This window comes from Lemur catta, chromosome 5 (assembly GCF_020740605.2).
Source record: "Lemur catta isolate mLemCat1 chromosome 5, mLemCat1.pri, whole genome shotgun sequence".
In the NCBI taxonomy this organism is placed as follows: Eukaryota; Metazoa; Chordata; class Mammalia; order Primates; family Lemuridae; genus Lemur; species Lemur catta.
The window spans coordinates 11,118,072-11,133,220 of record NC_059132.1 but is presented as its reverse complement, the minus strand read 5'-3'; the positions used below and the strand labels follow the sequence as shown (position 1 = coordinate 11,133,220).

The 15,149-nt window shown below is 44.8% G+C and overlaps 1 protein-coding gene across 2 annotated transcripts in view; it reads left to right on the top strand.

Annotated features, from left to right (window-relative positions):
- The window catches only part of PPP2R2B (protein phosphatase 2 regulatory subunit Bbeta), a 369,973-nt gene that overhangs the window by 130,893 nt on the left and 223,931 nt on the right, over positions 1-15,149 (top strand). Inside the window, exons 1-2 of one of the 2 annotated variants that reach the window (XM_045551137.1) lie at positions 1,948-2,103; positions 2,598-2,791. The exons of the other annotated variant lie outside the window; for it this stretch is intronic. Of the exons in view, the coding sequence (XP_045407093.1) occupies positions 2,722-2,791 (70 nt within the window). The 5' untranslated portion in view covers positions 1,948-2,103; positions 2,598-2,721. Of the gene's footprint in view, positions 1-1,947; positions 2,104-2,597; positions 2,792-15,149 lie in introns of those variants that run through there. 2 annotated transcript variants of the gene reach the window in all.

Genomic DNA, 15,149 nt, shown 5'->3' with positions numbered 1-15,149 from the left:
GTGGAGACATACCTAATTTGCATCCTCAGAACTTGTGTCTTAGGAAAAATGCCTGTGCTGTTGAATAAATGCAGAAGGAATTTTGCAGGAAATCAGAAAATTTTGCAGGAAAGGGAGATTTAGTAAACCCAGAGGCTCAATCTGTGAAGGGGACATTTCCTCCCATCCCTCCATTGGTTACAGTGGAAAATTCCTCAAACACAACCTGGCCAATGAGTCTGAGCTGACCTGATTCTTCAGAACATAGCCCATGTTCCAGGAAGACAGGAGGAGAATTTCCCAAATACTATTCCAAGGCCTCTTGTCACAATGTAAGGTCATTCCAACTGAAGGCAATGTCTTCTCATCTTTTGATACACTGAAATGAACTTAGCTTCTTTCCCCTCTGCCTCTTCCCCAAATTATGCCAATCTGCAAGAGAAGTCGGACTGTGTAACTAGAGGTGAACTGAACACTGGAGGCTGGTGACAGATACAGTTCATCACATGGAAGAACCAGCCAGGACATCTGGTACTAAAGTGGATTAAATCAACTGCACCAATCTTCATCTCTTGCTGAAATTATACATATGGATTTTGAACAAATAGTCAAACGTGTATGTAAAATTTAACCACTAGATAAGAATAAAATGGAATCTATTGGAAGCTGAACTTCCCCCCAAAAAATTATATGAAGGAACATTTCTACTCTCTTCTCCCGGGGACATGTAGTCACTTTCTGGAGATGGGGACAATGCCATTTTCTACCCACCAGAAGCATCTATTTTTCATGGAAATCTAATGGCAATTCCCAACCTCAGTTAAGGACTTGTTTTCCTATTTTTTTGAACTTCAAATACTTTCCAAATTATGTTAGCCGAAGCATTGTATGTATATAATTATCTCATAGGTCCCTCTGGGCTCATCTAGCTAAACTTGTGGAGCTTAACTGAGCAAGACAGTCGCTGATGTCTCTCCCTACAGTGACACCCGTTGAAATGAATACCTTCTGCAAGAAGAAACCTAGGAAATTTATTTTTCTTTTCCAGATTGGCTTTCTAGGGATTTGGGTTGATTTCTTTTCCAAATTGGCTTTCTAGTGATTCGAGCTGCTTCATTAAGTGATTTTTGTTGTTTCGTAACAATAATGATCTCATTTCCTTTCAAAAGTGGAATTTGCAATTTGGGGAAACATGGGTGGGGAGGAAATTCTGTATCTTCCTCCTAGTTGAAGTAGAAAGACAGGCCTCTTTTTTGTACTAATTGGGTCCTTGAGGGTAGCAGTGGCTCTCTGTGGGCACAGGGCTGCCTGATGCTTTTACGTACCTCTCGTGTTCAGAGCAAGTGGAAGGCGTTCCTGCGCAAGCAAAACCTAACACAGGGATTGCAGTAGTTTGTCCAAAACCAAATGCAAAGAGCTCGGGAGAGTGGACTTTTTCAAACTGACCATGTTAACTAGATTTGTAACTCAGTCCTGTGCTTTCTCCGTCTGTGTAGACATAGACGCTTTTCTGAACACCAGCCTCATCCAGTTAGAAGGAAATGTTTTGACTGTGTTAGGAATGGAGGAGTCAGATGTGATCACAGTTGCAAAGTTCTGGCCCCTGCGCCCACAGAGGGCTTAAGCCAGGCTACGAGCAGCTCTTCCTCCCCCCTTCTCTCTTCCTGAGGCTTCGAGCTCCAGGCCCCGCCCTTTAACTTCACCCAGGGACCACACGCATCATATAAGGGTGAGCATGGATGTAGACTCCCTGCCTGTCCAAACGAAGCTTGCTGTCCTGAAGTGCAGGCGTCCAGGGAAAGGCAGTGAGCTAGGGGCTTTGGGCGCCGGTGTAGTCGCGGCCCTTAGCCGCGTGGCACAAGAGCCGGCCCGTTGTAAGAGGACGTGCATGCTTTCCACGTGAACCTGCAGGCTGGGGCTGGCTGCCCAGGTGCCAGTTCGCGGCTGCGTGCGCCCCACTGCAGCAGAGAGCAGCCGCAGCCTCTGCCTCGGCCACGCCGCTGCCGGGGAAGAGTCCTGGGGCTGCTGACGCGGCTGGGAGGAGCCTCGCCTTTAATGCACCAGCCGCCTCCAGCCTCCTGCAGCAGCGGCGGCGGCGGCGAGTGCGCGCGTGCGGGCGCGAGGGTGAGTGCCCTGCCCCGCTCCCCGCCGGCTCCCCCGGCCCCCGCCCGCCGGAGCCGCCCTCCCGCGGGACCAGCACCCTCATCCCGGCCGGGCGAGCCTCAGTCCTGCCCCTGCCATCTCGCCACTGCAGCTCGGGTCCAGAAAGGCACCATTTTGTCGCGGCTGTCCGCTCTCCCAGGGGGAGGAGGGATCTTTTTTGCATTTTGGAGCGGCTGCCAACGAGGGGAACCTGTTGGGCATCTCCCCAGCCCCGCTGGTGAGAGCCTGCGGGCCGGGCGGGCGGGGCCAGAGCCCTCGGGGCACGGCGCATCTCGGCCCCCGGAGGCAGCGGAGGCAGCGGAGGAGGCTCAGCATCCTCGCTGGGGATCGGAGCTGGAGTGAGCGCACCGCGCGGGAGGAGCCGCCGCAGCCTCGGAGATCCCGAGTGGAGGAGGTGACAGCTCCATTGCCGGGTTTTTATTTTTCTTCTCTCCGCCTCCCCGTCTCCTCCTCAGGCTCGGACCATGGTGCAGTCCCTCTGGCTCCCCTGCCCCCCTCTCCTGTGAGACTGGCTGCGGGGAGGGATCATGGATACTTGTCTGCCGGCTTCTGGTTCCCACGCAAGTAAGCCTGCTGTCAATGGAGGAGGACATTGATACCCGCAAAATCAACAACAGTTTCCTGCGCGACCACAGCTATGCGACCGAAGGTAACGCCAGCCCCGCCGCATTCCGCCGCCGCCGGGGCCGGGAGCAAGTTGCAGATCGCTGCGCTTCGCGGGCAGCCGGGCGCGTAGCGGCGAGACTCCTCCGGGCCCGGGGCTGGGGCGGGGGCTCGGCTCGCAGGGGCGGCAGCCGCCGGTGCGCCCCACGTCCATCCGGGCTCCGCGCGGCGAGCCCGGCGTTCAGCAGCAGGTGGACCCGGCGCCCACGGGAGTTAAAATGGCCCTGGGGGATTAGGCTTTCAGGGTGGGGCTCCCACCCGGAAAGATGACCCCAGGGAGGCCGATGACCCCCTCCCCCAAGATGTTTGGAGGGGTCTTGGGGAGGGGCGGGGGAGATAAGAAGGGAGGGGCCCAGTAGGACCTTGGTCCACCCTTCCTGAGCGGAATAGTGTTGTGTCTCTCTGTGGCTGCAGGGAGGGCATGGTTTCATTTCCTGCCCATTCATCCCTCCAGGCGGCCGGGTTACCTGCTCAGACAATCGAAACCCCAAAAGGCCCTTTGCAAAAGGGCGAAACCCTCTCCCCTTGGAAGTGCCTTAGCAAGAAATAAAAAGGTGGCTGGGGAAATAGTGTTCCGGCGGCCAGCGAACGAGGCTGACACGTGGGGCGAGCAATGCGATCGCGATCGGTGGGGCCTTTAAAAATCACCATTATGAATTCTGCAGCAGTAGTTTCTGCTGAATCAACAGCCAGCAGAAAGCAAGAGGGTTCAGCAAGCTGAGCTTTGCCAAGAGGTGAAATTGTTGTCTCTCTCTCTCTCTCTTCCCCCCAGCTTGTTCTGACATTAGCCCTAGTGCTTTGGGAGCAGGAAGGGAAAGTCAGCAGGTGGAATCTCATTCTGCCTTTTGTGTGTGAATACAGAGTGGAGGCATTTTTTTTTTCCCCCAAATGCCAAAACTTTTGCATTTTTGCTTTCATTTTCCATCCTGTAGGCCTTTATCCTTAGCCACTCATATAAAGTGTTGCTTGATCACGTTGTAATAGCCATGTGAGAAAATGTGTGTGAAAGTGCTTTAGGAAAATGTTGCAAGGTGTATTTATTTAAAGTTATTCTTGTTATTCTTAGATGCTAAAATGTCTGTAATATCTAATCAAATCAAAATACTACTTAGAGAAATGTGATGGAGGGACAGTAAAAGAGTTCAAGCTCTGAAAAAATAAAAAGACACATACTTCTGGGGGTAAAGATGGCATCTTCTATAAATATCCCTGGAAGTTTTGGGTAGAAGGAATGCCCAGTGCTATTGAAAATACATTCTCCATTTATCATCATTATTGGAGAGCATCAAGCCCAATATGTCCATGGTGCTAGACGAATCAAGCAGAGTTGTAAGGTCTGGTTTCCAGGAGCTTAGAGATGGCTTTTAAGATGTGCAGCCCATCCCTACCCCATACCAAGCACGATACTTACTGATTCTTTTTATTTGCATGATGACAATGTGATTGTAAGATATTCTTCCTCAGTCTCGGTGCTTTGTCACTGACTCAGTGACCAGGTAGCATATGACTAACTCTGTATCTCAGCGTGTCATCCAAGAGAGAAGTTGGCCTTGGGTCTGTTGGCTTTTGGGATAACATTTCTTTCTGTTTGTGACTACAAAGAAAGAGGACTGCCTTTATGTTTCTTCTATATTACGTTATTTAGGCAAAGGAAACACTTTCTGAGCTGAGAAGATGACCCAGTTGGGGCCATGTGTATAGGAGTGCCAACTGTAGAATGAAGAAATCAGTTAAAAATGACATTCTTTATTGCTTTCAGAGGCCTGGATATTACCTTCGTTCCTATGTCATCACATGTTTGTAAACTCCAATTCTGTATAGAATATCAAAAATGAGACATGAGTTTATAGCAAAGAGCTTTCTAAAATCTTTCTGATATGTAAGAATCAACCTCTCAGTTCTCATTCTCTCTCTCTCTCTCTCTCTCACACACACACACACACACTAAACACACTCAAAACCAAGCATTTATATTTCACAGTAGGTTTGTGTTTAATCTGATCCCAGTGAAGGTATGGGAAGACCCCCCCCCCCAAAAAAAAAGAACTTAGACCATGTAAATACTAGAAGTTGGGTAGAACAAGAAGTTCTCTATGGTCTTAATGTCCTCTATGGTCGTAATATTCCCCCATCCATTTTAGGGAACATTTGTGCAGTTGTGCTGGCCAGAGGGGAAGATCCCTCCTCTTCTGATGAATACCTTAGGAATTGTACATCTTAAAAGAACACCAGATCAAAACATTCTTTGTTAAAATTCTCTTCATTGAGGGCTTGCCCCAAAAGTTTTCTTCCCCCTTATTAACTTAAACCTACTTACTGGGGAATTAGTTTCTAAGTCCATTTATAGACCTTTGCTTTTCTTTTTCCTTTAATATTTCTGCCTTTTTCTCCTACTCACTCAGATATGTCAAGTTGGTTTTTTTTTTTCCTCCAAAATCTTCACATTTATCTCTGAATTTTTCTTCCCTTTGCTCAGATCATTCCACACTGCAGTGTTCTATTTAAAGCTGAAAGCTTTTTGCTGTGTAGTTAGTGTGAAGGACTCTAAACCCAATTTGCATTGTAAGTGGTGGCTGCAGGCAAGTACATCCAGCTAAGAGCATTGAAAATGCTAAGGGACACTTTTACCCAAGCTTCTCTCTCTCTCTTTCTCTTTCTCTTTCTCTCTCTCTCTCAAAAAAAAAAAAATGTATGATGTGCGTTTATTAAAGACATTGCTGGTGACTTTTTTTAAAATTCTGGGCATTGAAATTACTTCTGTCCCCTACATTTTCCCATCTTTCCTCCCTTTTAAAAGTTAACCTCTGTGGACATCTTCTACGTTCTGTTCTGAGCTCTTTATGTGCAGCATTTCAGTATATCTAAACCCTGCTAAATGGATGTCATCATTTCCATTTTCAAATAAGGAAACTGATGCAACTGAGGACTGGAGATGGTACTAATTTGTCAAGGTCACATATTCAGTGAGAAACCTTGTCTTCAAACTCAAGACTGTGTCTGAAGTGCATGTCCTCCCGCTAGGAAATTTCACATTGCTTCGTTTTCCTTTAACCATCAGTTCCTGTTACGGGAAAGATCACAATGGTTTTATCTTTGCATGTAAGCTGTGTTTCCATCTGGAATAAAAAATGCTTTGCAGGGATAATTTGAAAATGTGTTTTTGGGGTTGAAATGACTACAAAAATAAAGTCAACACAATGGTCTGGTTGGCTTTTTTAGATATGGAACTCCAGGTTTCCTAACCAAGGATTCATCTCTCAAATCTTTCTATATGTGGATTTCTTTCTGTATTTTTAGGCTTCTGTTAGAGCCAACCAAAACCCTATCTCCATAACAGCAAGCAGTCTGTAAGTTTTCCAGATTAATCTTTCTACTTTCTAATGGGGCCACAGAAAGAATATTCTGCATAGATCGAGTGTTTCAAAATAACTGCTCTGTTCTCAGTCTCCTTAGCTGTAAAATGGTAACAACGATGGAACCTATGCCACAGGAAAAATTATTCGATACAGAGAAAGCACAAAGGACAGTGCCTAATACAAAGCCGGCCTTCAATACATTATAGTTTTTGTTATGATTACTGAAGCTGCACTTAAATAGCAAGCAGGCTGTTTTTCCTTAGATTATATATTGAGGTGGGGTGCTCTGGAGAGGAAGGGCTATTGGAGATGGGAAAGAGGTCACTAAAACCCAGTGTAGTCTTCTCTTGGCTCAGCCACTAGCCATGGATCTTGCCATTTAGTAATTTGTCTTAATGTATTTTTTGGTTACATTCTGGCAGCAAGTGAGTTCCATCTCCCCTCAGAGGCCTCTAAAAAACTGTCCTGTTTGTCTGTATTATAGGAAGAATAAGTTTACTATTCCATGCAACTCCTTTCAATTATTGATTCATTCTGCCTCTAATTGCTTCCACAAATATTAACTGACTTTCTGCAGAGGTGATACAGCATGTTCCAATACATACCTGGTCTCTGTCCTCATGGAGCTTTCAGTCTAGTGGAGGAGGTGGGCATTAGACAAATAATTTCGCAAATAAACATGTAGTTACCAATTGTGATAAATGCTACTCAGGAGAGGCACAAGGTGGCTTGTAATAATAATATGGTAGAAAGATGGATCTAATTTAGATGGGGGGATCAGGGACAGCCTCTCAGAGACAGTTCAAGCTGAGAACTGTCTGGGTGAGTCTGGAATTAACAAGAGCTGAAGGCAGTTTAGGTAGAAGGGACAATAGGTACAAAAGCTCAGAGATATAAAATAGTCTGACAGATTCAAGGAATGGAAGGTTGACTATGGCTGGAATTTAGGGAGCAAGGAGAAGAAGGATGAAAAAGAGACTGGAGTCAGAAGTTCATTTTGGAACATATCAAAAGGAAGAAAGATTAACACTAGGATAGAGGATGGATGAATGGATAGAAATATCATAAAGCAAGTACAAAATATTAAAGACAAAATCTAGGTGGTGGGTCTATGGATATTCATTGTAAGTTTTTTCCCACTTTGTTGTCTGTTTGAAAATTTTCATTGAAAAGTATTGGAAAAAAGGGAAACCAGGGACCAGATCACATGGAGCCTTGTTGACCATGAAGAGTTTGGACTTTATCCAAAGATGGATGGACAGCCATAGCCATTAAAGGGTATTGATCAGGGAGGAAATGTGATCAGCTTTGTTTTTTCAAAAGCTCAGTCTGGCTGCTACAGGGAGTGGGGTCAGAGAGCCAGGTATGAAATGAATAGGAATGGAAGCTGGGAGATAATTAGGAGGCCATGGCTGCACTCTGTGTTCTAGGATGATGACAGCAGGTAGAGATGGAGAGAATTAGGTGGATTTGAGATGCATTGTAGAGAAAGAATGCATAGGACTTACTTGGCGTGTTGGATTGTGTAAATGGAGAAGGTTGTGTCAAGGGCGACTCCCAGACTTTTGCTTTGAGAATGAATGGATCAGGGAGCTTGTCACCGAAACAGGAAACAGACTTTGAAAATTGATTAGTTTGAAGAGCCTGTGAGACATCTAGTTTCACAGGGTGACTCTTAAGTACGCAATGGGATATCTGGGTTTGAAGCTCAGAAGAAAGACCTAGACTAGATAACAAATTTGGAATTAGCACCAGCATATTAAAAATATTTAAAACTGTGTGAATAAGTGAGATGCCTAGGATAAGAGTATTCCAGGGCAAAATTTGAGCCAGTGAGTAAGAAATTACAAGGAAATTTGTAATCTTGGCTTGGTGTAAAAAGTAATTGTAACAATAAGTACCTCCCAGTAGAACAGGGACCTTGGGAAGCATCATTAACCACACACTGATATTATTTGCATAATGCGATGTGGCCATTTCTCAGCAATGTGGTAGGATAAGAAGAGTCTGGTCTCGAGTGAGTTGAGTTTAGAGAGGCTCCATACTCGAGTTCTGAGCAATGTGTGAAATGCTATAGCTTCTTAGGGCCACAAGAATAAAAGTGAGGAAGTAAAGGTCTCTGCCCATCCCCCAACCTCCATCCATATAAATGCACGAAAGAGGGAAGCTATGATGAATAAAGCTGGGAAGGTATATGAAACTGGCTTTTGATATGAACATGCTGGGAAGGCATTGGACAAATAAAAGGAGGTGGTGTCAGATGATGGAGAGCTGCCTCTTAGTTCCTTGAGTTGCTTTGGTATTTGTATGCAAATGTCAGATCAGAATGGTATTTCAGATGCATATGGATGAATATTTGAGCTCTCCAGTGTTCTGAGAGAAACCTGAAATGGGAGGTGAGAAGACGCTGCCTTACACTATTGCAAATGACCTTTCTGGGGATGGGAAATGTTCTGCTACTAAACATAATAACCAGAGTGCATTGAAAATCACTAGCAAGTATTCATTATTAGCATCCAGGTCCCTAGGGGCAATCCCAAGCCCTTTATGAGTGAGTGCTGGTCAGAAATGTACCAATGAACCCGGAGTGAATAATATTAGGCCAGTCCTGTCAAAATATTGGTAATGCTCAATGAAAAGAGCACAGCTGTAGACTGACATTCCTAGACTCTGGCATTTGCATTTAAGGAGAAACTAAGGTTCCAATTTAGACACTTAGCTGAGGGAAAAGAACTAAGGTATCATGAGTACTGTTTGTTTTCCAGGTATTTTCCTAGGTCCTCAAATGTTTACTGATTTAATCTCCTTCAGTAACCCTGAGAGAATGGTTGCATTAACCCCATTTCTCAGAATAAGAAATTCCAAGGTAGGAGAACAAAAGGGAATGTATAATGAACGTATGTGTATTACAGATATATTTACTAGTAAGTGGCATAACCAGATTGGAGCCTATGCCTGCCTGGACACTAGACACGTGTTCTTTACCACCCATGCTGCCTCTTGTTAGGAATTCTGGGAGGAAAATGCACCTCTGCATACATCCCCTGGATGCTCTCTCAGTGCTGCTGGGTTCACTTGATCCATCTTTTCCTAGCACAAGAGTGTGCAGATCTGGGCCTCCCCACTGTCCTGCAGGGAGGGAGCTGAATCCCCCCACCCAGTGCCAGGATCCTTAGCTGACTTACTCCTGTAGATTTCTTCTACTCTGTAATAAGAAAAGAAGGAAAATGTTTATGGAAGTGAGCAGTCAAGATGTGAGAACTAGCTGTGTTTTTGTAAATAGTCCTCTCCAAGTCCCTTACCCCAACCTAGGATATTAATAATGTTGTTCCTAGGCTGAGCCAAGAGGGTCCCACTGGGCCATGTGGGCACCCATTCTCCAAGGCTGTTGGCAACTCAGTGGGCTGCATAACAAAATACCACAGACTGGGTGGTTTAAACAACAGAAACTTTATTTCTCACAGTTATGGAGGCTGGAAGTCCAAGATGAAGGTGCCAGCAGGGTTAGTTTCTAGTGAGGCCTCCCTACCTGCAGACAGCCACCTTCTTGCTGTGTCCTCACATGGCCTTTCTTCTGTGTGTAAGTGTGAAAACAGAAAGAGATCTCTGGCATTTCCTTCTCTTCTTATAAGGGCACCAGTCCTCTAGGGGTAGCGGTAGCAATTCGCAGCCTGTTAGGAACTAGCTACACAGCAGGGGGTGAGAGGCAGGCAAGCAAGTGATGCTTCATCTTTATTCACAGCTGCTCCCCATCACTCGCATCACCGCCTGAGCTCCACCTCCTGTCAGATCAGCTGTGGCATTAGATTCTCATAGGAGCGTGAACCCTACTGTAAACTACGCATGCGAGGGATCTAGGTTGCAAGTTCCTTGTGAGAATCTAATGCCTAATGATCTGAGGTGGAGCTGAGGTGGTGATGCTAGCACTGGGGAGCGGCTGCAAATACAGATTATCATTAGCAGAGAGCTTTGACTGCACGATAAATGTAATGTGCTTGAATCATCCTGAAACCATTCCCCCAAACCCCCCACCCCTGTCTGTGGAAAAATTGCCTTCCATGAAACTGGTCCCTGATGCCGAAAAAGTTGGGGACCACTGCTATGAGGCCACCCTCATGACCTCATTTAGCCTTAATTATCTCCTTAAGGGCCTTATTTCCAAAGACAGTCATATTAGGAGTTAGGGCTTCAGCATATGAATTTAGGGAGGCACAATTTAGTCCAGGACACTGGGGAACTGGCAGCTTCCTCCATCAACCATTGCTTGTTACATTACTGCGAATCCCTATTTGGTAATGAACCTGAAGTGGTCACACAGAATGGCAGGCCACCTCCTCCACTTAATGTAGGGAGATCAGCTCTGTGTCCCTCTACAGATGCACAAGGTGTAGAGGGTGGAAAAGCTGTGAACATCTCTAAGTGGGGAATATTGCAGCAAGGTGCTGGGAGTTCCCAGGTGGTCTAAAAGGTAGAACTTGGATCCCTAAGTACGAAATATTAATATCACCAGGAAGGGTTTTACCAGAAAGGAGTGCTATACAAGAAACTCAGCGAGATTAATGGTGCTCATATAACTTTGCAGAAGTCAGGTTAAGGCCAGGGGACCCAAGTTGGGAGCTCTGTTGACTCATGCTAGCTGTTCTATTGTCATTCACGTTTCCCTCTGCCTTTATATCTTTACAAGGCAAATAATATTAATACATAAATTCTTTCTTACATTGAAAGCATTGAAGCATTACAGAAGTAGATAAAGGAAAGCATGAATCACCTTCCATCCCATGCCCACCCTACTTCCCTGCCCACATGTTACCATTGTCAGTAGTTGGTAGACTTCCTCAGAGCCGTCTCTCTGTGCATTTTCATACATTTACATGCATGTGTGCAGGTGTACCACTGAGGGAGATGTTTGCATAAATCAATGCGCACTACCTGTTTCATTTGCACTTTGTTTTTCTCTCACTCAATGATGTGTCTTCAAAATCTCTCTGTGTCAGAACACCCACATCTGCCTCGTGCTTTGTAATGGCTGCACAGTGCTCCACGGTATGACTGTACCGCAGTTTATTTAATAGTTCCCTTGTGGATGGGTAGGAAATTGTTGCCAGCTTTTATATTACATAAGATGCTGCAGTGATTATCTGTGTATATGTTTCTGTTCAAATGTTCTCCTTTCTGATTTTATTATCTTTAAAGCAGAGTTGCCAGTTTCCATTTCTTAGCAAAATGTAAAGAAGAAATGTCTGGTTCCATTTATTCTCCATGTAACCTTGGATCCGTCACCTAACCTGAAAACCCAAATTTCCTAATGTAGAGAATGGGAACACCTTGCATACCTATTTATATGTGCACAGTACTGTGACTTCCAAAACCATTGTGGATTGGAGTCTCAGTAATGCGTAGTGATGCTGGCAGTTGTGGAGGGCTTTCTATGTGCCAGCCACAGGCTTTGGCCTTTAAAGTACTTTTCTCATTTAATCCTCACAATTCTATAGGCTGATACTATTCTTATCCCCCTTTACATGAAAAGTGGAAGCAGAATGAGATTATTACTTGTCCAAGGTTACACAATAGTAAGTAGAACAGAAGTCAGATCCAGGGCTGCCTAATTCCATATATTCTTAAATACTGCAGGAGATCATCTCCAGGTAGCATGTGGACACACCTGTTTAAAACAAATTATGATGTTGACACAGGGAAAAGATTATTCATTTTTCTAAAGAAGTACTCATTCAAGTCAATCAGTACACAGGGTCCAATTTTTATCAAGAATTTGAAAATGAACTGAGGGAAAATCAAAAGGCAATGCAGTATCATAAGCAGTGGTGTGGACTGCATGTCAGAACACCTGAGTAGGATTCTCAGTCCTGCCACCATAATTAGTCCCTTTTACTCTCTGGGCTTCGTTTTCCTAATTTTCTATAATGAGGTTGAAGATGGGGGAGAGGAGGCACGTTCTCTACAGATTTTCTGGCTCTAAGTTTCTATGATGCATGATGTTTGTGTTTGTGATCATCTAGGTCTCTTTGGTAGGTTCTGATGTCGTGTGCAGGGTGAGACTGGGGCAACACGGGCACAGGCTCTAAATGGCCCCAGATATTCCCGGTCTGGCCGTACATACTGATGGGTCGGATCATCCTTCTGGCAGGAAGGCTCTGGTGCAGCCAAGAGGCGTAGCCAGAAAGGGAAACTTCTCTTTGCCAAAAGCTGTTGCAGATGGAGGAGCCGGTCTGTCTGGGCAGCCATGGCTTTGAGAGGAGCCATTTGGCAAAGTTGTTGGCAGGAGCTGCCTTGCAGCATGAATGCTGGAGACGGTCCTGGGCTGGAGTGAATCGGGATGCAGCAAAGGTGGCTGGTGGGACAAATAACCATCTGGGGAGCAGGGTGCTGCTCATCTTGCCGCACTGGCGGGAAGAGCAAGTGCCAGTCAGCGAGGCTCAGCTCCCCAAGATGCGATGTGACAGGCACAATAGAACACCCCCCTGCCACTCCACGCTGCACGGTGTGGGTTAGAGACCCCAAGGGAACCTAGTTCTTTCAGAAACCAGGAAGGCCCCAATTTCTTTCACTCTTACAGAGTAAGAAAGAAAATTCAACTCAAAACAAATCTATTTATTGCCAAGTGCTTTGCAGGATGTGCTGGAGCGTAGGGTGAAGGATACGCTCTTGTTCTCAAATATCTTTCCATCTATTTGGGCAGGAGACACTCTGTCCTTCTCAAAATGTAATTATCACATAAGCTAGGTCTGGTGAGACTGTGCCGTGTTCACCTCTCCTTCATCACGAGGTGGCTGAGGTGGTGGAATCAGAGCCCACCTGGCTCTAGACCCGCCTCTGACAACGCCAGCTCTGTGGCCTACTGCATCTTGCTGGGGGTTTTCTTACCTGCAAGAATATGGCAGGGGATGAGGCAACATGGCATTGCTTATTTGTGAGAATTAAATAAATACAAAAGAATCCCTCTCTTACTCCATGCATTTGGGGCCAGTGGTTGATGGTGAATTCAAAAAGTTAGGGCAAGAAATAATTTTTTAAAAAAAGGCCTAATGAAGGCCGGGTGTGGTGGCTCACGCCTGTAATCCTAGCACTCTGGGAGGCCGAGGCGGGTGGATTGCTCGAGGTCAGGAGTTCAAGACCAACCTCAGCAAGAGCGAGACCCCATCTCTACTAAAAATAGAAAGAAATTATCTGGCCAACTAAAATATATATATAGAAAAAAATTAGCCGGGCATGGTGGCACATGCCTGTAGTCCCAGCTACTCGGGAGGCTGAGGCAGTAGGATTGCTTAAGCCCAGGAGTTTGAGGTTGCTGTGAGCTGGGCTGACGCCACAGCACTCACTCTAGCCCGGGCAACACAGCGAGACTCTGTCTCAAAAAAAAAAAAAAAAAAAAGGCCTAATGAAGAATCAAGAATCAAGGCCTTATCTTTGAGTTTGGATCTATTGATTGTGGGTTATAATATATTTCTTGCATAAATCACACCCAAAATGACAAAGACCATGACCACTTTTAGTTTCCTTGAGGTAGAATGAAAGCACGGATACTGCAGAAGCAATCTGACTTCAGAATCCTTCTAGATTTTTATGATCATTCCCCAATTTTTATAGCTTCTACTCTGAATTTGACAATTTTTTGTCAAGTTTTTTTAAAGCATTCAACTTAATTTTCATATGAAACAATCATTCTCTTTCTTTTCACGCCATTCTTTTTATCACCTTCCATGATATTTAATTGAATAACAAGTATAACTGGTATCAAGGGATTTAAGAACAAACACAACTGACTCACAGTAAATGTGAAGCTCCACCAGATGTGTGGCTACGTCCCAGAGATTAGCCTACTAAATTAGCTGTATTTATAAAGCATGCTATAGGCCCATTTTACAGAGGAAATGGAAGACACTTTTTTATCCAGTGAATCAGCTACGTAGAGGTCTGTTAAAAGAGTTTTTGCTGTAATTATGAGGAGGAAGAGCTGCTATGTATACTGAGTGCTTGCCTTGTGGTAGGAACTGGGTTAAGTACTCTCTATGTACTCTGTGTGATGTACTGTACATTATGTATGTATGTGTATATGGTATACTGTGTATGATATGTATGACAGAAATGTGTGTATGTATGTGTGTGCATATTTTTATGTATTTATAGTTTGGTCTTCACAGCAACTCTCAATATTACATACAATTAAAGGCTAATTAGATGAGACTTTTAGGTTTTATTCACCACTCTTTACCCATTTCCTGGTAGAGCGTGAGACAAATAGCACTTGTTACACAGTTACTGAGGAAATGAGGGAAAGAGAAAATCTATTTCCACTTCACTGATGATGAAACAGAAACCTAGAGAATTTGTGTAATCTACTCAGTATCAATCTGCAGACGTAGAGCTTGAATGCGGGTATGTCTGACACAAAAATGTACATTCTTAAGAACAAATTTAGGTATATTACAATAATTTTTTTGTATAAAGCCCTAGGACATATACTTTGGAACTCATATTGCCCTAAGAATAACCTAACAGGTTAAAAATTTGGTATTATCTCCATTTTGTACAGATACGTAGATGTTCTAGAACAGGAGTCAGTCAACTTTTCGTGTAAAGGGCCAGAGAGTAATTATTTTAGGCTTTGCAGACCATGTGGTTTCTGTCCCAAGTCCTCAGCTCTTGTAGTCTATGCACATGGTTGTGTTCTAGGGAGACTCTATTCACATAACCAAGGGGTACCCTGTTGGCCATAGTTAGCCTCAGCCCCATTCTAAAACAGTGTTAGGAACCCAGTAGGAGTTTACACGATATTGATTGACTATGTGAGTGGCTGCAGTAGGTGCCAGAGGGAAGCTTACCTGACCAGGGATGTTCAGTGGGGAAGTGGAGCCTTGGTAGGTGCTGGCAGGTGGAGAGGAGTGGCGAGGGCTTTCCTCATTGGAGGTGGACTCTTGTGTGATGTTAGGAGGCAAAGTGGCATGTTGTTCGAGCAAATGACCTAGAGAT